A 26,210-nucleotide genomic window follows, 5' to 3' on the forward strand; every position below is an offset into this window, starting at 1 on the left:
AGCAATCTCCCTATTGCAGTAGTCCTCCTACCTTCCTGCAATAAGTGTTTTGAATAAAGCCTCTCCTTACCTCAAAAAAACCAAAAAGTTTTATTTTGGACAGTAAGGTTACCTAATGATCCTCCAAGTAGAGCTGCTGCGGATTGATTGGATATGCAATCTGAGTAGTCAGAGATGAAAATTGAGGGGTTACTAGGGAATAGATAGGATCCACAGCCATAAGATTTAACAAGATCAGCAGGGAAAGAATCTAAATTGAAAAAAATAATAAGACCAAGGACCAAGACTAATAATATAAACCATTATGTTCCAAGTTCAGCATCTAATATATTCTTCAGATAAAGGAAAAATACAGTATTTCACTGAATCTGCTTCTGGTAAATGGTAGCTCAAGTACATTTGTTCTATTTTGTGTATTACAGGTGATACAGAAATTTTCTTAGATTTTGTAACAAAAAAAAAGAGCAGAAGCTTTTCTTTAAAAAAAAAACTCATCTCATTTTTTACTCTAAATAATTACACTCTAATTTGTAAAACTAAGAAAAATAAAAGTTGAAAATTGTTAAGAACTTTTCCTGTAATGCTTTCATTTTGGTCTTACTCAATAAGGAGGCTTATAAGGACAATTAGTTGTGCAATACACATAGTGGGGAGTGATTTCATGGACATATCAATATTTTTCTTTGACTTGAGAAACAAGATTATAAGTGAGATCAGTAGTACCTACAATATGGAATATCCTTAGTTAAATATGGCAACCCATTAACATGTGAATCCCAGGAAAAGCTTGTGTTATAATTGGAGTTTAAGTTGCAAATATATGCTTTGACTACAGAAATCCATCGTCAATTTTTCCGAATTAATTACCTATACAGATGCAAGAGCAGAGACAGGAAGAGCCAAAGGGAAATGAGCTGGGAATTTATAGAGATTATGGGCAAAGCATGATTACACATAGATTGGAAAATTGGACATTTGGTTTACATTTACCTAACTCTCCAAGGACAGGATTATATGCATTTTGCGTGTAAGATAGTATATGTGGGTGTGGGTCTGTGCATGCATATAACTGTCTGTATGTCTAGAAAATAGACCTTAATTGAACAGAAAAATCAATTGAGTTTACAAAGAGATTGGCATCATTGTTTGTTCAGATGAATCACAGTCACAGTTCCAAACCAGAGACTCATTTAGAGGAATGGAGTAAATGTGCAATTTATCCTAAGCACTCAACTGGAGAGCGCACATGATCCCAGGGTGCTTTCTTAAGTATGTTTAATGTTGACTTCCCCAGTCAGGGAGGAAAAGAATGACTACAGCAAAGTCTCAAAAAACTGACTTAGTTAAAGTCTTATATCAAATATTAAGATTAGTTATAACAAAAGAGTTTTTAGTAATTGAAATTAAAGTAGAGATGTGGCTGAAAGGAATGTTACAAATGGAAACATGGAAAAACAAGTCAGAAATTTAAAATAATCAACTTTTCAATTCAACCTAGTGAATATGTATTGAGCACTTACAGTCTGTAAGCCTTGGAAGAAGAAGATATACAATGATGTGTGAGCATCCTTTCCTTCTAGAAGTTTACAGATGTAGGGGAGGAAAAATATTTTCCCTCTGCCCTTCTAGGTTCTTGGTTGAGACCACACCACCATCGCCACCATAGTAACTGATTAACAGTTAAAAACAGAGTTTAGGGTTTTCCTGGTGGTGCAGTGGTTAAGAACCTGCCTGCCAATGCAGGGGACACGGGTTCGAGCCCTTGTCTGGGAAGATCCCACATGCTGCGGAGCAACTAAGCCCGTGAGCCACAACTACTGAGCCCACGTGCCACAACTACTGAAGCTCACGCATCTAGAGCTCATGCTCTGCAACAAGAAAAGCCACCGCAGTGAGAAGCCTGTGCACCGTGACAAAGAGTAGCCCCCGCTCACCGCAACTAGACAAAGCCCATGTACAGCAACGAAGACCCAACACAGCCAAAATAAAAACAAACAAACAAACAAAAAACAGAAGTTTAATACAGGTACCCTTCCTGTATCCATGGGAGATACCCAGGAAAACTGAGTGATTCCCCAAAATGGTCCAACCCACCACCTTAAACACCATCTTTAGCTAAAGACAAAAGAAAGATTTGGGGGAGGGGCTTGGGGAAGGCCGGTTAATGGGAGATGATCAGGCAAAGCACAGTAAACCAGGGTATGATTGTTACAGAGTCCGAGCCTTCCCCACTGAGGTGAGTTTTCAGAGATTTAGTCATCCTTTTCTTCCAGGTATAGTATAGTGAGGGAGATACCCTTTCAAACAGAGATTCCCCTTATTAACGTAAAGGTCCCTTATAAAAGGGTAACTTCTACTCTGTTTTCAGAGCTTCTCTTGCCTTGGCTGTGTCTTAAAAATAACCAGCTCAAGTAATCAATATGCCAAAGAGGCATGTTTTGGGGTGGCACCTTCTGCTCCCCTTCAATTTACCACAGACGGCGAGCAGAAACTGGGAAGAGTAGAAGTAGATGAAACTTTTAGGATTCAAACTTGGCAAGGTTTACCTTGAATAGGCCTAAAATAGAATCTTTTAATAATTAAAGATAAGTCAGAAAGTGAGAAGCAGAGCGGCCACAGGGAAGAGGGAAGGCAGATTACAGATGGTAGAAACACCACAGGGTACGTTTTTGGGATTACGGTATAAAAAGATTGGAGTGTCCCGGAAGCTGTATATAAATGGGATGGTGAAGCCTCCAAAGGACAGGAAGAAATCATCTGAAACTGAAGACACACTATTTATCAAATAGTTTTTGAACTTTCCCATCTCCAAATTAAATATGTTTACAGACCACTCTTTCTAATTGCCAATCTTTCAGGCATCTCTGTTGATTTTTTTTTTTTTTTTTTTTTTTGTGGTACGCGGGCCTCTCACTGTTGTGTGCTCTACCGTTATGGAGCACAGGCTCTGGACGCGCAGGCTCAGCGGCCATGGCTCACGGGCCCAGGGGCTCCACAGCATGTGGGATCCTCCCGGACTGGGGCACAAACCCGTGTCCCCTGCATCGGCAGGTGGACTCTCAACCCCTGCGCCACCAGGGAAGCCCTCTGTTGATTTTTTAAAGTAATTAGCTAGCAAAAGTCTGATTTAAGTCACAGTAGAAGCTCAGAAATCTACCTACAGTAGAAATGTAACCTACAGGCACCCAGATAAACCTATTTAGATAGATAAAAAGATAAAACCTATTCAGAGTTAGCTGCTTCATGGTGACCGCAAGCTAGAAGGCCAACACGTGAAGATTGTCCAAGGGCAATGTTAAAACTCTTCATTAGTATTTTAAGAGCTAAATAAAAATTAGAAGGATTTTAGGCATAAAGGCTTTCGAATAAAGATATTTCACCCATCTCCATAGAAAGGTGACTGAAATCCTGCATAAAAGGCATCATTGAAGTACTTCCTGAAATACGTTGAAAGGCAAATATCCACACATAACTTACTGTCTCTTAAAACAAACTGTTTAATTCGCTTTTCTATAGCTCGAAGGCATTGGAGCTGAAAAGCAAAGGTGTAACAGATGTTTTTAAAAATACCATTTAGAGGTCAGATAAAGTTTATCTATATCATAATTTTACCATAAAAGTTACATATCTTCTTTTTCTCCCAAAAGAAAATGTAGTGTATAGCATCTATCTGATTTTCAATCATTTGACATTTGCTAACACATTTCCCCCAATTCTTTCAGGCTTATCATTTCTACATTGACAGCTAATGAAGTGATATATTTAAAACAAAAGGAATTCCCACTATTAATTCTCCCCCTTTCTTTATAATTAATTAAGAATAAATTTTGTCAACATTTCCCTGAGCTTCATGTATGAAAGAAATCAGTTGAGAAAAATAGGACTCACACTTTCTTTTTACCATTAGGCTGCTATCACACATTTTAAAAGATTATTCTTTGTATTTGCATGTCAAAAGCTCATAAAACAAGTAATTTAAATATCATGCAAAGAATATATAATTTTTTGACTTCTTCATTAAAGTGACTTTGAAAGGATTCTGCACAAAGATGCTCTGATCATGAGAAGGAAGTAAGCATAATGCTCAGAATTCTGTTGTGATCAGTCAAGTGAAAATAAAAAACTTTTTAAACATCTATTGCGCCCCCTAGTGGCAGAAAGGCAAAAATTGAGTACATATTTCAAATTTCTTTGCCAATTAATTACCCTTTACATATAAAACTTTCCTCAGGTGAGTCGTGTTCAATGCTGTGTGGTATGTAAGTCTGTAAGACAAACTAAAAGAAGTAAAAAAATATCAGCCATTGTTAAATTCCTAAACATTAAGTTACATGAATGACTCCTTGCTATTTTAAATTATTATTACATGTTTGGAATTAGTCCCTCTTCTTAGGTGTAGGGTAAAATGGAGAAGTCAATTCCATAGACATATACCATATGATATAAATCAACTCTCTGTAGAAATCATTCCAGACTTCTTTTCTCGATTGTTACTATCTGGTTGATATGTTTAAGAAGTGAACAAGTCTCAGACACATTTACCTTCAAATATTCACATTTCTAACAGCACCATCTTTTCCAGTCATGCCATGTATCCTGAAATACTTAATGCAAGAAGAAAACTTCACTCTAAAAGACATTTTGAGCAATTTTCTTTTGAGAACCCCGGAGAGGGAATGAGTGTCCTTGTAACTCATGAAATATGTGAAGATGCGGTCTTAAGAATGCGACTGGTGGACGGTGGTTATTTAAGATTGTCTCCGTTCCAGGGCCTCCCTGGTGGCGCAGTGGTTGGGAGTCCGCCTGCCGATGCAGGGGATACGGGTTCGTGCCCCGGTCTGGGAGGATCCCATATGCCGCGGAGCGGCTGGGCCCGTGAGCCATGGCCGCTGAGCCTGCGCGTCCGGAGCCTGTGCTCCGCAACGGGAGAGACCACGGCAGTGAGAGGCCCGCGTACCGCAAAAAAAAAAAAAAAAAAAAAAAGATTGTCTCCGTTCCAGAAGTACAGTCTCATCTTTATCACTATCACAGGGGATGAAATCTGATGCAATGGCGAAAACCAGTGAAAAGGGGATTATAGACTGAATAGGATGGGGCAGCAAGAATGAACCTAAAGAAGAGCGATGCAGACAGAAAATGAGGAAAATATCAGAAAACAGCAATCAGTGATACAACAATACGTATTTCTGCCTGCTAACACATAAATAAATTATAGTTGGGTTTTGTAAACATGAAATTGTCTTTCTAAGACACTCAACCATAAATCAGCATACATAATTCAGTCAACATTTCAGTTACTTAAAATAGACTTTTCAATTTGTTCGGAAATAGTACCCTATTGCTTAGAGCTACTAGTCTCTTTTCTTAAAATTGATTCTCTCTCCTTTCTCTAAATTCTTTTGCTCAACCCAATGTTATAACTGATTTTCTGCTTAGCTTCCACTTGCTTTCTTCTTCTAGCATGTACTGCCTAAGACCTTATCAGTCCTGAAACCACAAAACACTTGTTCAAAAGTATGCGTTATCAGAAAAGAATCCTGACTCTTTAAGAACTTCCAAATCTAAAGAATTACTGATTTTAGGCATTCATCCTGGAGATTTTGATTATATTAGAAATAACAGATCTCATGCTTCACGAAATCAAAATGACAACTTCTTTGAGTCAGAGAATAAGAGGAAATGGGGAAAGAATGGTACTAGAAGTCCTTTTCCAGTATGCTCTGTATGGAATTGCTTTTGAATGACTCCTGTGTGTCAGAAATCTGGAGCAGCAGTGGCAATTAGGGAAGATGTCGCTGTTACTGGAAGTTCAGAGTGGGGGAGAGGTGTCGGGGGGACAAAGAAGAAAGGGAGGAGGAAGTGGGGAGTGGAGGGGAGGGATGGAAATGAAGGGCACATCCTGAAGAGATAATCCCTGTACACTCATGACATCATCCCCTGCATATATATATATCTATAGATAGGGAATGGTCAAAGCATCTCTCATAGTTCAGTCACTTCCAAACTCAGCTGGAGGCAAGAGGAAGCACTAGAGAGCCCCCTTCAGCCTGTCTCTGACGTTTATGGACTGGGCTTGCTAGAAGGCTCAAGAAGATGATGGCAGGAATGAAAATCCAACTGGTGTGCATGATACTCCTGGCTTTCAGCTCCTGGAGTCTGTGCTCAGGTAAGCTCAGCTGCATTTCACAACCCCCTGAAGTGATTTCTTTTCCCATTTTTACGGTGTGTTGCCACTTAACGTTAATGTATCCAGGGAGAAGAGGTTCTCCCTTATTCTGAATTTCCTTTTTAGTGATTGAAGCTGGATATTTTCTTTCTCTGCTTTATGATTACAAGAACTGAAAGATATCTTTTTCCTTTTTAAATCTGCAAGGTAATAAAAGGGATTTCAATGAAACACTTCATGTTCCCCTTTGCAATGTAACCACTAGAAAAAAAAAAACGTGAAACTTAAATCAAGCTGGTCACTCTCTAATGAGAAGTACAGGAGTGGTGCCTGTCAAAGTGCAAACCCATAATTAAAACTGATTGCATTTGAAATGTTTTATCTCTCCCTCATCCACTCTCTTAGGACATGGTGGCTTCTCCCTCTCAAAAATTATTTTCTTAATTGTGTGTATATTAAGATAACAAAGTGAAAATGGATGTTTAATGAATAAATGAATAAAGCATTATTTGTAGAAAATTATTTCTAGAAAAATACACAAAATACCAAGCTCTTTTAAGAATACATTTTATATAACTTTTCTGTGTGACAAATAGATGTATTATTAATTTAACTATTTTTTTGCATGTCATTTAAATTGATACAGAATGTAACTGGAAAATTGTCATTCTTATATTGATAAAAATTATTTCCCTGTAGAGTATTTTGCATGTGATAATTAAGATGAAACCATACTTTGTCAAATATCTATCAATAGCTCACCTTGGAAATAAGATTTAAATTTAAAAGAGTAATATGAAATATTATAGTGATTGCAATATGCTCTAATTAATGTTGGAAAATAATTGAATGATCACGTCAAGGTGGGAAAAAAAACAAGGGATAAATGCAGCAAAATATATTTAGCCTGCTTTATACTGTTATATCATAAATATGACACTGAAATGTTTAATTCAAACTCCTGCTATGATTTATGAATTAACTCAGTATAGTGTTCTATAGCTTTATTTCTATTACCTTATAGGATTTTCTAAATTTTTTTTCTCTGTGAAATATTCATTATTGGAAACTGGAAACAATATTCTAAAAAAAATCAGAAATCCATTTTCCACATTCTTGTACATGTATTGATGGACAAATCCACTTTTGCTTAAACAGTTTCCTTAATAGCCTGTGAAAAAATTGCTAAGTACACGTGATTCTAAATCCTTGTTTACAGTAGAGAAACAAATCTTTTAAAGTGTGTTTTGTAAAATAGCATCTCAAATTAAACAAATCTCCGTGTCTTTCTTATACTAAAATTATCAACAAGCAATTTCCTTTGTTTTTATCTTGAAAAAATGTCTTATACATACCTTTTCATTATGTTGTTTTTAAAATATCAATACGTATGTATTCTGTATATGTAAACTATTTCCAGTAAAATTATCCAGCATATTTGATGAAATCTTTATTATATCATATAATCAGGGTCTTTTTTTAATAATGAGATTCAGTGATTAAACAACTCCATATCATCAATAGCTCTCCTGGCATAAAATCATGTGTTTATTTTCTTAAAAGTGCTTCTATTATTCTATTCTGTTAGCCTAAAGTAAAACTATAATTGTTTTTTTCCAAATGTTATTCTAAGGAGAATGAATACATAGCAAAGACAATAAACTTCTAAGACAAAGTTTTTTGAGACTAATCTTAAATCTCTAGGTTATAATATAATTACATGATATGTGATTATACAGTAAACATGTGGTTTTGATTTTACTCAGATTCAGAAGAGGAAATGAAAGCGTTAGAAGCAGATTTATTGACCAATATGCATACATCAAAGGTAACTTTTTCTTTTTTTTTAAACCAAGGACTGAAAAACATATGAACTCTCATTATAAACATGGTGTCCTTCTCCTATAGTAATAACTCCCCATTGAGACTGAAAAGTTCATTGGGAGACATTTCCTTTATGGGGAAACTTTTTCTTAAGTTCAAAGGACTTAAGGATGTTGATGTGACAGGGAAAGAAGCTGTATTGATACTGTATAGTGTATCAATCACTATATTGCAAATTTAATTAAGTAGTCACATATTATTTATGTGGACATGCAAATGTATTTTTAAAACTCCTCTTTCCATTCCAGTCATATTGTGTATGATGAAAGGTATATTGGCCTCAAGATAAATACATAAATGAAAATTAAGTGATATTTTTGCCTTTCTTGTACTATTGGGGAGAGTGAAGTGGAGTTCCTAAATTAAGAATTAAAGTTCATGAAACCCATGAAAGAAATGTGGTAGAGAGTAAAGAGCAATAGACTGGCAAACAGAAGCCTTGAGATCTAATCCCACAGCTGTGACTTATGAACTATTTGATCTGAAGCAAGGGGGTTAGTTAACATTGTTTGCCTTTGTTTCCTTATTTTTAAATGTTGGGGTTGGAGTTTATGATCTCCTAGACATTTACATTAAATCCACACCTAGATTTAAATTCTCCTCATAACAGAAGTGTTATTGGTACCTGCTTATTGTTTTTATTGAATCAGGTGAAACTTGGTACTGGACCTTATTATTCCTCTCTTGGGGTCTTGAAAGCAAGGTTTTTAGATTCCAGCCTGTACCTAGGAATAAAACTGAATAAGAATATACCCAATTACCACGCTAACACACAATCTTGATTTACCCGGAGTGAGTTAATCAGTGTGTATCTAAATGTAGAGTTAGAGAACAGGGTTCCCAACCAAAAGATGTTTCTCAAAGAAAAACATATCTTGAGGTGAGGCAGTCGTCTGGTGCAATCACTGTTGTAATGCTGAGGACTCCACAGGCACTGTGGTAAGAAAGTAAATGCTCAGGACTCCTCCTGCCACCTCAGGCTTCTCTTCCCTAATTGGATGAGCATGTTCCAGGCGCAACAACCCCTAGCATAGAAGTAGAATTATGTTCAATAGTGGGTGTGAAGGGGTAATAGACATTTCTGTGTGTGTATGAGAATGTGGGTCACTGTTATCTCAGAGCTAACAAAGACGTTTTCTACTATGGTCCTTAAAAGGCATTTGGGGAAAATTTAAGCACCTATATATATCCACAATTGCCCAGATCTACAAAAGGTGAACACATTGAAACCAAATTCTACCATAATTTGGTGGGTTTCCTATCAAGAATGATCAAATTTCATTTAGTCATTAAAACTCAGTGAACAAATATATTTAACCTTAAGATAACGGATCCTTTGTTCAATACTCAATCAGAATAGCAATGGCTATAATCACTTCAACTCATAAACAGGAAGACAAGTGAAGTCAATAGTCTGTTTTGAAAAATGGAACAGATTAGTATGCCTTAGTGTCTTGGTAGAGATTTTACCTCTATGGTTTCAAGTTTATGTAGACAAATAAAGGTCCTAAATAATCTCCAAAATGTGATAATGGTGTGGGGATTGCCAGCTACTTTGCAAAAATGTGGGAGTAGAGGTTATGGTTCCTTCCCTGGCCAAGATGCTGCAAGGGAAAAACAATTTCAGTATATGAAGTGGTTTAGTTTTATTCTTAAGAGAAATACGTAGCAAAAGTATAGACAGAATAACATATACCACTTTCATTCAGTCATGGGATATATCTCTAAAACAGATCATGGAAGAAAAATTGAATCCCATTGCCTCCTTTTTTACTTGAAATAGGTAAAATACAGACTATGATGAGGAAGTACCCAGAAGCATAATTATCCCAATTTTGCTGCTAGGATGGGAACATAAAGCTCATTTCTTATTTTTTACAAAACTACTATCATTTATTTCTCTGTGATTCAATTAGTTTTTGGTGTGTGTAGTGTTCTATGCAAATGAAAACTCTAAACTTTTGACCATTTTAACCAAAATACTGTATCTAAAATTTTGAAAGAATAGTATTTGATATTGGTATAACTGCATTATTAAAAGCTTCAGAAAACTTCAGCTTTCTTCTTTCCACTCTAAAGGTAATTTCAAATTTAAAGTAAAACTATTTAGACATTGAAATACTAATGTAGAAATACTCTTAAGCAACAGAAGGCTAAGAGAGATTCCAAAGCTTGAAGAGAAGGGGAAGATAAAGAAATTAGTTCTCACAATACAATTCTCTTTATTACCAGTGGCAGTGCTTTGGTATAGTTTTATTAAGAAAGAGAACTTTGAAGAAAAGAATATGTTTTCTTTAGGCTCTCAAAAAGCTGCTGGAATGATGTAATTTTCTATGATCAAATTCAATGCCTTGAATACAGTAAGAGTTTAATAAATATTTATGTACTAACAATAAGAATCTAGGATTTACTACTAGCCCTTACCTTTTGTATTCAGCAGTAAGAACTTCAGGGCTCCACCACAGGTGACTCCATTTTTACTTAGGTGAAATACTTGAATTCACCATGAATTCACCAATTCACCAATTCAAATGCTTGTAATACATTTGAGTTGAGTGTATTATAGATAGTGACCATTAGTAATATAGATTAGGTCCCATTTAATTAAGGAAACCAAAATTTGACCAGGATCTTATTCAGTATTAGGAGTTTAATCAAATAATGCTAAGTAAGAACCACAAATATTCTTGTTTTCCTCATTTTAAAAGCAAGAGAAGACAATATTCTAAATTTCTTATCTATAGGCTTAGGTCTATTATAAACATTTATGTAAAATAATTTAATAAATAAGAATGTTTATTGTTAAAGAAAATTATTCATGACACTTGTTAAAGATAGCAAGGAAGACTTTATTCAAGAGGAACTATGGTTTTGCAAAGATCAGGCTCAACTCCAAATACAACAAGGACAAGTGTGGATTTACAGCCAAGGAAAAGTGTTGAGGTGGATCATTGTATGGAAAATTACTGAGGAAACACTAAATCTAGTAGGACTCTTGCTAGACAACTCAATAGAATCCTCGGATGATCAGGTATCAACGGTGCGGCATTTTTACTAACTTGACTCAGAAGGATTCTTGCTAAAACTGGACTAAGTAGACCAAGGACAGAGCCCAAGGTTGAGACCTCGTCAAGAAGAGGGCTCAGATGATCCTAACTCAGATTTCATCAAAGACAGAGTCTTTGTCATTTTCTTGAGTGAACTATTTAAACCTTATGAGAAATGTTCTTAAATATATGTCTATTTAGACATCCTATGGTCAAAAGTACCCTCTCTGTAGTGCTTCCAAAGTATGACAGGGGCTAAGGTGATATTAAATAGTATTATACTAGTGAGTTATGTAGTGACTGTTTTAACTGGCAGAAGAGAACAAAGAACTTTAGAACAAAGAAGAGAACAAAATGCTTTACTCAGTTTCCTCATCCAAAAAAATAATCAGACAACACAAGTCCCGACAGATACTTTATGAATAAAGCATTATATGGTCAATTAGTTTGGGGAGTGTTGGTTATTATATTAGCACTGTTGAAAAGTTACAATGAATATTTGCAAGTAAAAAGCTCTGGGGATATCTAAATTCAAGAAGCCTTTAAATTTCCTTTAAACGTCCTTTAAACTCAAGTTTTCCAATTCACTTGACAGTGGAACTCCTTTTTAAAAACAGTGAGTACAGAGCTAGTGTTCTAAGGAAAACACTCAATCAGATGATCTCTAAAGAGCTTTCCGAATGTAAAATTGTAGTATCCCATTAATTGGCAAGACATAGGTGTTGCTGCCACACAGTGGAGCATGCTGCCTCTAAGTTTCCCATAGCAGAAAAATTCAAGAACAGGCTGGTAATCACATTCGAAGGGCATAGTTGAATGTATTTCCAAACTTGTTGAAAACATTATAGTGAATATTTTTGTACTCACAGATTTGCATGTCCCTAAGGTAAAATCTTAATCAAAGGGTATGCACATTTACAATTTTAATACATATTGCCAAAACACCTTTCAAGAAATTATACCAATATATACTCAGACCAACAAATATTTAGAAGAGAAAGTGTCTGTTTCTCCATATCCTCATAAGTACATCAAGTGTACTTATACTTTTTAGGGTCTTCTGATCTGCTAGCAGCCAAGTTGAACATCATTCCACATATTTCTGTTCCATATTTCTTCTTTGATAGCGATTCTGTGACTTGTCTGCTCCTATTATTTATCTGAGGTTTAACACTTTTTAAGTGTTTTTTTCTTTTTTTTTAATCGGGGCATTTACCAGTTTCTTTTGGAAGAGCTCCACCTGTGTTAAGTATATTAACATTTTGTGGCAGCTTTTACAGTATGTCTTGCTTTTGATTTTAGTCCAGGCTGTTAATTTTTGAGAGATAATTTACACATTTCTGTATGTAAAATTATCTTTTCCTTTATGGATTCTGGTTTGGATATTTGCTTAACAATATTTTTCCAAATTTATAAAATAAATTCTATATATTTACATATTTTTATTTTTACTCATATTTAACCCATCTGGATATTGTTAGACTATAATATGTCAATAAAAGTTATAACTAGATCTAAATCCAGATTTCCCCATAACCAACTGTCCCAAGGACTTCAAATGCAAACTTTGCTATATGCTCTTCAATCATATTTACTTGGATCAAATTTTGGACATTATATTCTCTTTTGTTGAGTTTTATATTTATGCTTGCTCTATTAATTCACTCTTACTATCTGGTAGAGTAAGTCCTTCCTCATTACCTTTTTATTTTTCTAAGTCTTCTTAGTTCTCACATATTCATACTTCCAAATTAACTTCATAATTGTTTTGCTACACTCCCTCCTCTAAACTTCCAGTCTCCCCATATTTTCCAAATTGGAACTTTGATTTGGAATTGCATTGCATTTGGAGAATAATTCAGAGAGAATTGACACCAATAAAATTGATACTAATATTTTTGAATCTTCTTATCACAGCTTTGTGGTCATTCAAAAAAAATTTTTTTTATGTTCTTTAGAAAAAATGTATGCTTTTCTTCATCTGTGCCCTTTGAGATGCTTGTTAAGTTTTATAAGTTATTTCACACTTAGTTTCTCCAAAAATTGGCAAATGAGAAAGTTGTTAATTATGGTAATAATGGTTTCAGACAAGATCTTATTAGAAAAGGATATTTTAGAAAATATTATAATTTTCAAATAACTAAATTGATCAGCTGTGATGTTACCTGTGACAACTATTAATGTATGGAATAGATTCATGGTCTCACACTACTGTAATTATCCAAATCTATTAGTATCACCTTGGCCACTGTTCCAATAGACACTAAACTGAAGTGTAATAAGGAGAGAGTAGTATTTTTAATATTTTCACCTGTGATGTATACGTATATATTTATGTATTTCTACTTACTGTAATTTCTATTTTCTTTCTTGCTTTGCTCGTGTATGTGTGTGTTTATGTGTATTAACTTTATTGCATTTGGTAAATAGAGGATATGAAGTATTGACACTATTCAACTTTGTGATATGAAGTTACTAATTAATAACAGTGTTTTTATTTGGCTAGACTAACAATTAGATCTTAAAAGGTAATGGCTTAGCACAATAGAAATTTATTTCTAACTCTTACAACACAAATTTTAATTGCATTAACTATTTCTTTCTACATTTCAGATCAGTAAAGCAAGTGTTCCCTCTTGGAAAATGAGCCTGCTGAATGTTTGCAGTCTTATAAATAACCTGAATAGCCAAGCCGAGGAAACAGGAGAGTTTCCTGAGGAGGAGCTTATTATAAAAAGGAAATTTCCGACTACCTTAGATGGCTTTAGCTTGGAAGCAATGCTGACAATATACCAGCTCCGAAAAATCTGTCACAGCAGGGCCTTTCAACACTGGGAGGTAAACAAAAACAAAATATGAATATGATTGTGGTTATACTAGTTAACTCTCATTTGTACTGATTTTTTTAATCCTGATCATTATCATAACAGGAAGACTTACAAATATTAAGGAAGAATAAACCATGTGTTGAGGTTAACATTCCTTCAGATCTTCAAAGAGTCCTGCAAATACTTGGAGTTTAGCGAAATATCTTTTCTTTGGTCTTAAAAGGGGGATCTGTCTTAGGGCAGATTTGATACATATGCTTTTATTGTGGATGGCATGGTTAGGCAGTTTTTGGTGCTGGTGGTGGCATGCCTAAGAAATTTAGGAAACTCAAAATGTTTTCTTAGAAACACATAAGTCATGTGTGTTTATTTATAAACAAACACGACACAAAAGGTTCCAGTTTTATTTGAATTTATTAGGCAAATAAAACCAGAATGATAAGGATATATACATATTTCTATTTTAATTGAATGTGTGGATTGTGGATTTCAATCATCCTCAGAAGCTAAACGAGGTCCACTATGGCTAGTACAGCCAAATTTAGTTACCCAGAACTACCACAAAGGACTGGATGAATCAGTTCTATTAAATATTACACTGGTGACTCACCACCTTCGGTTTGGAAATTTTTGGAAGAGAAAAGAGAAATGAAAATGCTTTAAGAAAAAATAAGAAGAAAATTATAAAATTTTCCCGACAAGGGAAATATTTCTTTCAGATTAACCCCTAAGAGAAATTTGCTTCATGTTTCACATTCTGGGCTTATACCAACACTGGGGATCTGAGGGTCTGAGGATGCCTTTCCTGCTAATATAACAATCTCTATAACACGCTGTCACAGAGATACCCTGTGGAAAAGAGGAAATGAAATGCAGAACTTCTAGTGTTTATTCTAACTTGTAAACAAAATGATATTTTCCAGATTAAAAAAAAAAGCTAGTTTTAATTTTTCTTGCTGGACTGTTTATCCCTTAATTCCAATTCCAGCTAAATGATTTTCTCTTTAAAATATTACATCAATAAAACTTGAAAAATACTAATTTTAACATAGGGAAATATCAATTATGTGCTGTTTATCCAGGAAAAAAATAAACCTTCAATAAACTATAATACAGACAAATCAGATGCACATAAGATTAAAACTTTTGCTATTTTAAATGTTGAGTGATTTAAAATAAAATGATAGTATTATTCAGAGTGTAGTACAATTACAGACTACGTGCACAGAGAAACAAAAGATTAAGAAACTAGATTGTCTGACAGTAGCTGTTTTTCCTTCTATGAAATTGAACAGCTGTGGTTGAAATAAAGTACTTGTGATACGATTCAATGCATACGGATTATGACTAAAAACTTACTCTCTTGTCAGTATTAGTTATAGTCACCCCAAAGTTTAGAAGACATTCACAGATATGAATACAGTTTTTACCTTAAGCATTGATTTTTTTAAAAATTTTGTGTAAATAATGTGCAAAACTCTGGAAAGAGTTTCTAAATATTTTATGCCAGTGGACCATTTGAATCAGAACAGTACTATCAGAAAAAGTATTTGGAACTAATTTTAGAATGCAGCATATTTGATGAGGTATTAGACAAGATTCTACATAGAGATTAACTCCCTTGAGTTTTTGAATGTGAACTTGCTTTTAATGCTTAACTATTAAGCAGCACAATCTAAAGATCTTTACCTTTTAAACAGAGCTTTCACATATATTAATTTCTACAACAGCTGAGCAAGTAAGCAGAAGGAGCATTCCTCTCTCTTTGACTGAGAAATAGATCTTTAGAATGGCTTTCAAGTCAAATCAGTAATTAACTTAATTGAATATAAAATTCTATTGACCTTCGAGGCCAAACCTGGTTTACTAGATTCAAAACTTTGTATTTGTTGTGATTTATGATATATTTCCATCTTTTGGTCTACCATAAGTGTGTTCCTTCATTTGGAGGTATTAATATATGGCCTTGACAAATATAGAAAACAAATTTTAAAGGCTGGCCTGTTGAACTAAGAGCACTGAACAGAGAATCAGAAAAATCATGTTCTCATCCTGTCTCAGCCACTTGATAGCCACCTGTTCTTGGGCAAAACATTTAATTGTTTTGAACCTCATACATCTCATCCACATATATCTTACTATCTGAATAACAAATGAGATAAAATGTAGACAAATACTCTGAAATGGAAGACCTTTTGCATGTAGGTTTCATTCATATTCGGTCTATCTTGCAGTTGATTCAGGAAGAGGTTCTTGATACTGGAAATGATAAAAATGAAAAGGAAGAAGTTATAAAGAGAAAAATTCCTTACATTCTGAAACGGCAGCTGTATGAGAATAAACCCAGAAGACCCTACATACTCAAAAGAGGTTCTTACTACTACTGAGAGGATATTTTATTTACATGTGATTGTGATTTACCATCCTTTAATTAAATATCAAATTATATTTGTGTGGAAATATGACAGAACACAATTATTTTGTCTCTGCTACAATTGTGGTTTATTAGATGTGATTTTTCTGCATTAATATAAATTGGACTAAAGGTTTTCAAATAAATCTAGATCTTGAGCATGATGTGTTGTGTATAACTGGAGTAGATATTAATTAAGTCATATATAGAATGTTTTGTCATTTTGCAAAGCACTTAATGGGTTGTTGAAACAGTCAAAATGTTTGACATTCTAAACCAAATTATAAGAGATTAGAACAGAGTCTTATGGAAAAGTCTAGCTTACATGTCATTAACCCCAAACAAAATAATAGCACCTGTTTTATTATTTGACTGAATGTTTTATCAAATTAAAAGAAATACGTGCTCTTTTGCAAGACTTACTCATGAATCTCTCAGATATGGGGAAGGTAATAGTAGTAAAATAGGACCATCTTCAAAGAATGTTTAATGAATTATTGTTAATTCTGCTTATCTTAATGAATGATCTTCAACTGAATTTGTTTTTCTGTTAAATAAACTTAATAGCTAACAAAAAAAAAAAAAACAACAAGCCATCAGAACCATGTTTCTTTGCAGATTTACTATCATTAGAAGTTACCCTTTATTGACATTTTTCCCTCACATCCAGTAAATGATAGCTTTATTTTTAACCTCACTGAAGAATTTATGTGACTAATATTTTTCCCACTTAGGAGACCATTTCTGAGGCAAAAGGCATATTTGAAATAACTCCTCATGAATTTCCTTAAACACTGTACTTACAGTCTCATAAGCCCTCACAGCCCTTACACCCCACCATTAACAGTGGCCTCCTAGACTCCTGCTCTGACAGGGGGCCTAGGAGGACCTCTCTTTACAGGTTGCATCCTAGTCCCATAGTCATCTATGAAGGAAGATATCAGAATTTGACTTATTCTGGAATTAAGGAGTTTTGAGAATTCTATGGACTTTAGATGAGATCACCCCCTTCCCTAGGCTAAACCCCACTTGGTAAGATTTAAGTGTAGCTCACCAATCTCTGGGTTTTTCTGATAAAACCATGACTTCTCACAACTACCTCCCTACCATCTTTTACAGTCCTAACAGCTTCAACATTAAATAGTGCTCAAGGCACTGATCCTAAGAAGGAAACTACTCCATAGTGATTAAGAGTGTCTACTCTGGAGTCAGAAGGCCCAGATTCAGCCCCACTGTTCACTAGTAATCTTGGACAATTTATTTAACCTCTCTGTTTCCTCAGCTACTAAATGTGCAGTCTGGAGGAGGGTAAAGTACTCTGATATGGTGTAAAATGCTTACAACGGTACCTGGAATAGATTAATAACACACTAAATTTAACAGTCCTTCTGGCCACTTTCCTACTGGTTTTCCTTTCTTCTTCACAAACTACAGAGCATAACACAGTTTCATATGCTAACCCTCTGTGTTTTGAACAACTGCTGATCTCCTTTTTACTTGCTTCATTCATTATCCTTGAGGACTTCCACATACACGTGCAAGGTCCCTCCATAATCTCCCTTCTCAGTCCCTGACATCTTCACTTCCAATAATAAACATTTTATCCATTTCATCTCATCCCATCGCTTCCATGGTCCTACCATAGTACTTCTCACTCCCAATAAATTCAACCTCTCCAAAAATCTCAATTTCAAGCACTCTGCTCTCTACACATCATCTTCTCTCTCCAGTTCACATAATCTATCACTCTCTAACATTTATGAGTTAAATGTAATAAATTGTCCCCACTTCTTTTCACTCTTCACCTTCTAATCATGCCCTCACTTTGCACTTTACTTGGCTTAGATTCTATCGTGTAAAATTAAAATCACTCCCTTATTACCCTCAACTTCCTGTCCTTCTACATTATAGGAGCCTGTGGGAACACCATCAGTTAAACTGAAATCTCCCCCTAATTCTGACCTGACCTGAGAAGCTGAACATAGCTGGAGAAAAGCACCCAAACTGTTGAAGTGTCACGCTTAAAATTTGTGGTCGCAAATCTCAAGAGGGTCCTTAGTACTGCCCAATATTCCTACTCCGTTTGCATGATAAATTTTGCCTCCAGTTCTCACTAATGATTGTTTTATATCTTCTCTTCTTCCTTAAATTGCAACACTCGTCATTCTCCAGACATTCATCAGATGACTTTCTAATGATCTCACCCAAAATACAAAGCAATAAGAAGAAAATCATATTTCCCACCACTGAATGTAACAATTCCCTTGCATTTATGCCTCACTCTCTTACATTTCAACAGAGGAACTGTCTCTTCTCTTCTGAGGTTTACTCCTTTATTTCCCCATGTCAGTGAACGGTCGCACCAACTGCTCAGGCCAAAAATCTAGTAGTAATTCTTAACTCCTCTCTTTAATACGAACCTGCCGTTTCATCTGTTAAGAACTTTTGTTGGCTTTGCTTTCCAAAAACATCTCAAATCTGTCTGCTTCTTGCCATATACACCACTACTGCCCTAATCCACAAATTTTCCTCCCCCCCGGGACTGTGACAATTTCTTCCCAGTTGCTTTATTCTTATCATCTTATTCATCTATATCCTCATAGAGGAACAAAATTTTTAAAAATATTAATTAGATTATGCCATGCGTCTCTCCTCAAAATTCCACAGTGTCTTTCCCTTGCATTTTGGATTAAATCCAAATTCTGTCTTAAAAGGCCTGAAATGCTGCAGCATTGGTTTACTTCTCTGTTTAATTTCACTCATTCCCCTCCAGTCATATTGGCCTTTTTTGTTATTCTTATATCCAGCTTGTTTCTGCTCCAGAACAAAAAACAGTTGCTGAAACCTCTTTTCTGGAAAGCTCTTCTGGTTGAAAATCCTTTTTCCTGGGTACACAGGACATCCACTTAAAGATTACATTTTTAGCATCTCTTGTCATAGGAATGGCTAAGTTGGAGCCAATGGGTGGTAAAAATGTGTATAACTTGTGGGTCTGTAATAACTTAAAGAGAAACTTCATTCCCTGAACTTTGAATTTTTCCTCATTTTGTTTTTTTGGTCTTAAATGTGAATTTATTGTAACCACACAAGTGAATACCATTGTCTTGAGCATGACACTGATGATAGAGCTTGTGGAGCAAAGCTGCCTCACTGGCCTGGACCAACCACATTGTTACTTGAAAGAGAAATGCATTTCTAACTTATTTAAGGCACTGCATTTTTCAGCCTCATTGTTACAATGCCTCAACCATTATTTTAATTGTTACAATCTTCTCATGGTTTATTTTTCACATAATTTAGATCTCTGCACATATGACATATGTACAGTGAGGACTTTCCTTAAATAACTTTCATCCCTGAGTCAATATCCATCTAACTTGCTTTATTTGTCTACAGCCATACCACCTTGAATGCATCCGATCTCATCTCATCTATATTGCTATATTTTTCTTCATATTTGAGAAAGAAAAAAAAAGGAAAAGCAGCCATTGACAGCAATCAGCTGGGAGCTGGCCTGGCACCAACAGCTAGGCTATGGTGTCCTCCAGTTAAACACAGACAATTTCATAGAATAAAACTTCAGACAGGGTCATTCTAACCATGATGGCAAAAGATAATAAACATGACCACTCTTTAATCGTGTCTGAGCAAAAATCAAAAACAAGGACACCACAAACCACAGAAATGATCTAACATCCTCCTTTCCTACATAATTTGAGTGACTGCTGCTTTAACTAGGCTCTATTTTTCTACCTCTAACATAAAAACCACTATAATACCCAATCAAAGAAATACCCTCACTTTCTGAAAACACCCAAACCAGAGCAAAACCACACTTTCAGAATATTCTTCAAATCACAAGTCTGAATCCTGTGAAAGGCCCCTACATATGCCCTGTTATTGGGAGTTCCCATGGTTTTCCATTGAATGAGATCTCCAATACCAACAAACCCAACCTTGTGGGAGAGTGCTGTCTGTGGTCTTTGGCTGGTAGACACCAGCAAGACACATATAATAACTTGAAATTATATAGTAATTTATTTGTTTACTTGTTCATAATTTTTCACCCCTGCTCAAATGTGTAAACTTTGTGAAGACAGGGATTTTGTTTTCCTTATTCTTAGTTGTATTCCCAAGGTTGAGCACCAGGCCTGGTAACTGTTTGTAAGGATTTGTTTAATGTATGAATAAATTAGCAGGAGAATTGCCTTTTCTCTTCTAATAAGAGGTTTTAGACATAGTTTCTACACATTTTTAAGCCCCTTCTTAGAGATTACACTTCAGAAAGACTGGTTATGAGCTCAGATATCCACACAAAGTCCCTGGTCTTTTGTGAAGCAACACAGAATGTAGGAGGTTAAAGCTCACCTTCACTAACAGTGGCAACCTGGGGAGATTAGGCTTCATTTTTTGTCTCTTAGATTCCCTTCTGTGAGGAAAACAAACAAAAATGCCAAAGTGAAGTTGGCAGTACAGTTGACCCTTCCTTGAACAACAAGGGGGTTAGGGGCACTGACTCCCTGTGGAGTTGGAAATTCATATATAACTTTACAGTCAGCCTTCCTTATCCATGGTTTTGCATCTGCAGGTTCAACCAGCAGGGACTGTGTAGTACTGTAGTATGTATTCATTGAAAAAAAATCCATGTGTGAGTAGATCTGTTCATCTCAATCTCATGTTATTCAGGGTCAACTGTAGTTAAAAGGGGAAGGAATGGATTTGTGAACTATAAAGAGAAAGTACTAACATGAACTGGTACTTGAATGTAGGAGGAAAGGAGAAAGGAATATTCTAGATTATTTTGAGATCTCAAGTCAGGAACCTTGTTCTATATTTGCAAATTTTGAGATTTCCCTTAGTTTGAGCTATGTGAAACTTAAATATTTAAATCCAGTCCCTGCCTAGGAGTCCACCAAGATGATAACATTGAAGGCTCCAGAACTCCTTCTCCCATAGGCATGCCAAATTAACAAGCACCCATGGAGCCATTTCTTCTGAAAGAAATCCAGAGACTAGCTGAGCAGCTTCTACACATTGGACAAATGAGAAAATACCCAGATTGAAACAGGTAGGAAAGGCTGAGGCATGCCCTCATCATACAACTCACCCTGGCACCATGCTATACAGTTGGGAGGGAATGCCCAACTCCTAGTGTCACCTTCAGAAGCAAAAGATTTGGACTGTACATCTGGTGCCCCTACTTTAAGACTCCCATTTGAGGGACAGCCTCCCCCAAAACACTCAGCCCTGAAAGCCAACATGGCTTATGTCCATGAGGCCCATAAGGCTATGATAAACAAAAGAGCAGTTCTTAACAGGTGTGCTCACGCTTGTGCAGTGTTGTGTACTTGTTTGATATAATTTAGAATCCACTTGCTTTTTGTTCTAAGAATGAAGTTGTTTACATTGAGAAAGCTGTGTCAGGATATCATCATTAGCATGAACACTCGGTAGCTCAGCAATTGACAGGCACAGCTGGGGGCTTATTGATAAGAACTGTTGTGAAAGAGTGACTCTGGCTGGGGGATTTTAAGCTTTACATACTAAGAGGTTTGACCAGCAACTCAAAAGTGTTTAGTCTGGGCAAGGCTACTCTTTGCTAATCGAAACAGCTTTCCAAAGATCTCCTGGCTGGGCAAGTCGACACTTTGCCAGGCAGTGGTGAAAACTATGCAGAGGCCCCGAGAGGGATATCATCTTTCCCATCAACACTGGCATCTTTGTTCCCAGCAATGGCTCTAGTAATAAGGGACTTTTGCTTTGGCACTGGCAGCTGGACATCAGCTCACGGCTGGCTAAGCTGACCCTCCCAAGAACAACTCGTAGAAAGGTACACCTTAACTAAATTTGGGCTTTATTCCTTTCCTCTCCCCCTTGCCTGAAACAATATTGTGATTAATCTATTGTTGGTTTGGAGGGCATGGAACCAACCTAAGTGTCCATCTACAGAGGAATGGATAAAGAAGATGTGGCACATATATACAATGGAATATTACTCAGCCATAAAAAGAAATGAAATTGAGTTATTTGTAGTGAGGTGGATGGACCTAGAGTCTGTCATACAGAGTGAAGTCAGTCAGAAAGATAAAAACAAATACCATATGCTAACACATATATATAGAATCTAAAAAAAAAAAAAAAGGTTCTGAAGAACCTAGGAGCAGGATAGGAATAAAGACACAGACATAGAGAATGGACTTGAGGACACAGGGAGGGGGAAGGGCAAGCTGGGACAAAGTAAGAGAGTGGCATGGACATATATACACTACCAAATGTAAAATAGATAGCTAGTGGGAAGCAGCCGCATAGCACAGGGAGATCAGCTCTGTGCTTTGTGACCACCTAGAGGGGTGGGATGGGGAGGGTGGAAGGGAGACGCAAGAGGAAGGGGATATGGGGACATAAGTATACGTATAGCTGATTCACTTTGTTATACAGCAGCAACTAACACAACAATGTAAAGCAATTATACTCCAATAAAGATGTTAAAAAAAAAAGGAGTAGGTTATTTCTTTACTGGCTTATTAAGAGACATTATCCTGTATACTACTGGCTTGTGAAATTATCATAATTCCCGCAGTGAACCTGTGCTAGATAATTTATTGGCAAAGCAATCTCAGTGTCTGAATATAATTTGCCACCAGCCAAAGCACGTGACTATCCCCCCCAGGGCTCAGTATAGAGAGAGCGGGCAAAACTGTCCCTCTCTCATTCTTTCCCTGCAAAGGGTCTGTCTGCATACTAATTTTATTTTATGTTTTTCTACACTTTGTTTGGGGCGGGGGGCTGTGCTGTGCCACTTTGCAGGATCTTAATTCCCCAACCAGGAATAAAACCTGTGGTCCTTGCAGTGGAAGCGCTGAGTCCTAACCACTGGACCATCAGGGAATTCCCTGACTTCTAATTTTAGCAAAAATTTAGGGGCTGTCTGTGAGCCTCCCCAGAGAACAGGGAAACTTGTGGACATTTTCCCTACCTCTCCTTCTGGCTCACTGCAACAATAAAACGGAAGCTGCCAGTATCTCCTTGGGTGGAGCTTACACACAATTTTGGTGCCCCAGGCTTTGTAGCTGCTGCCTGAGGGATGGATTTCCCAAACCACTTCCAAGCTTATCTGTATGCTATAATTATTTTTGGAAGTCTGAATTAATATTGGACAAAATTGTAAGTAAGCCACCCATCTTTTATCATTGTTTCATCCTCTGAGTGACAACTTTATAATGTGCCTCTCAGACCATTTCATTCCCCCTAGTAAATTTATTAACATGATTTTAATTATTTTTCTTGGAATCAAACCTTCACCTGCAGGAACGAATCTCATATTTGGAAATCATTCATAGCAGCTACAGAAATATTGAAACAAATTAGTCTCATTTATTCATTTACTCAACAAATATTTCCCGAGCTTATTCCAGGTATTGAGGTAGGTACAGGGGATAAAGTTGTGAACAGGTTGTCTAGACAACTAGGTTGTCTCCATAATGAGCTTCAAGCTCTTGTGCAAAGCCCCTCTTCCCCTACCTTTCAGGTTCTGCTTTCTCTGCCCTTTTGCTGATCATGCAACATAAAGCCGTGGATGAACCGTTCCCTCTGAAAGAGCTTCTCCTCCTGTTGAAGAGAAGGTATGTGTGCTGGTAACTACCATGTTGTCTTTGGTTGGCTGGGGAGAAAAGAGATCTGTGACCGTTCCTATATGATATGTTTAACTTCTTCTCATTCTGTATTGAGGTACAGAGTATTGAAGTAACAGGTTTTAGGGCCACAGAGCTAATTCATTACAGAACAGGGATTAGAAACAAGGTGTATTTATTCTTTACGTAAGCTCCTCATCAAGAAAGACTTCCCAGTTGTGGCATGCATGTGGGATCCAGTTCCCTGACCAGGGATCTAACCCAGGCCCCCTGCATTAGGAACATGGAGTCTGGAACCACACCTAAAGAGCCCACCTGCTGCGATTAAGGAGCCCGCCTGCCTCAACTGAGACCTGGTGCAACCCAATTAATTAGTTTAATTAAATAAATAAATAAATAAATAAAGACGGACTTCCCAGGGCAAATAAAGCTAGTCTATTACAAAGTATCAAACTACTCTGCTAGGCTGAGCTTACTTAGAAATGGAGAGCGCAAGTTTCAAGTTGGAGCCAGGGAACTTGAGAGGAATTTCGTGTTACTGTGGCTCACAGACCTCTAGACCAGTATTTCTCAAATGAGGGTTGGTTTCTTCATTCGAGTAAAAAATACAGATTCTATGACTCTACAGCAGATTTAGTAACTCAGAATCTCTGAGGGGGAAGTTTGATATTTGTATTTTAATAAGCTACACGGCTGATTTGGATACAAAGTCAAATTTGGGGAACAGTTTGCTATTTGTCATTTTAGAGACTTATTTTCCACCCAGTAATCTGTTTGATATAAATAGATTTTCTTTGTGTCAAGTTTCAGGCTAAATAAAAAAATTAGTATTAACTCAGATAAGGAAACAGATGACAAGAACTAAAGTTGTTTTAAAATTTCCTAGTCTTTCTCAGGAATAAAGACACAGACCTACTAGAGAATGGACTTGAGGATATGGGGAGGGGGAAGGGTAAGCTGTGACAAAGCGAGAGAGAGGCATGGACATATATACACTACCAAACGTAAAATAGATAGCTAGTGGGAAGCAGCCGCATAGCACAGGGAGGTCGGCTCGGTGCTTTGTGGCTGCCTGGAGGGGTGGGATGGGGAGGGTGGGAGGGAGGGAGACGCAGGAAGGAGGAGATGTGGGGGCATGTGTATGTGTATAACTGATTCACTTCGTCGTAAAGCAGAAACTAACACACCATTGTGGGGCAATTGTACACCAATAAAGATGTAAAAAAAAAAAATTCCTAGTCTTTCTTACAGGGTTATATAAAGATATGTGCAAAAGTACTAGAAACCCTAAAATCACCGAAATAAAGCTTTATTATGTTGCCCTCCATTGCCACTCACAAATATTTATTATTAACTTATTAATATAAGTTGAGGAGGGAATGGAGGGACCATTTGACTTTATCTGCCCTGATTTCTTACTCCATAAACCCTCCACCTCACACTAAGATAGGAAATCTGACAGGGTGCCACATCTGGGGGCAAAATTTCATTCTGGTAACTGATTCTTCAGTTTTCATCTGAATGATTGTTGATGGTATAGAAGTACTCTTTTTTTAAAATAAATTTATTTATTTATTGTTGGCTGCATTGGGTCTTCGTTGCTGTGCATGGGCTTTCTTTAGTTGTGGCGAGCGGAGGCTACTCTTCATTGCAGTGTGCGGGCTTCCCATTGCTGTGGCTTCTCTTGTTGCGGAGCACGGGCTCTAGGCACGTGGGCTTCAGTACTTGTGTCACGCGGGCTCAGCAGTTGTGGCCCACAGGCTCTAGAGCACAGCCTCAGTAGTTGTGGCGCACGGGCTTTAGTTGTTCCGCGGCATGTGGGATCTTCCCAGACCAGGGCTCGAACCCGTGTCCCCTGCATTGGCAGGTGGATTCTTAACCACTGAGCCACCAGGAAGTCCCAGAAGTACTCTTGAAGCCAAAGGAACTTGATGTAGCGAATCAGCCATTTCACAGGATCAGAACAGTGCAAGGCTTTAAAGTTGAGTCACTGATAAAATGTAAAACTATAATGAAAATGAGCCTGAACTCACCTTCTGCTCTGCATTTATTTAAGTGTAAAAATACATCTAAATAAGCCACAGAGCGTCCAAGGATGGCACACACTAATGCTTGGTGTATGACCCATCTCCTTGGCTTCATCTTCCCTCATATTCACATGCTCCAAATCACTCTGTGATTTTTCTCTTGTGCTTTTTGCTCCACACCTTTTCTCTCTCTCTCTCTCTCTCTTTTTTTTTT

General features: G+C 36.7%; 1 protein-coding gene across 1 annotated transcript; it reads left to right on the top strand.

Moving 5' to 3' along the window:
• Nucleotides 1-6,093: 6,093 nt before the first annotated feature.
• NTS (neurotensin) lies at nucleotides 6,094-16,312 on the top strand (the record flags this gene model as incomplete). The annotated part of the gene is made up of 4 exons (XM_079714733.1): nucleotides 6,094-6,166; nucleotides 7,933-7,994; nucleotides 13,711-13,935; nucleotides 16,160-16,312. The coding sequence occupies 4 exons, from the start codon at nucleotides 6,094-6,096 to the stop codon at nucleotides 16,310-16,312; spliced, it is 513 nt and encodes a 170-aa protein (XP_079570859.1).
• Between the last annotated feature and the right edge of the window lie 9,898 nt (nucleotides 16,313-26,210).

Source organism: Hyperoodon ampullatus (genome assembly GCF_949752795.1).
Source record: "Hyperoodon ampullatus genome assembly, chromosome: 11".
In the NCBI taxonomy this organism is placed as follows: Eukaryota; Metazoa; Chordata; class Mammalia; order Artiodactyla; family Ziphiidae; genus Hyperoodon; species Hyperoodon ampullatus.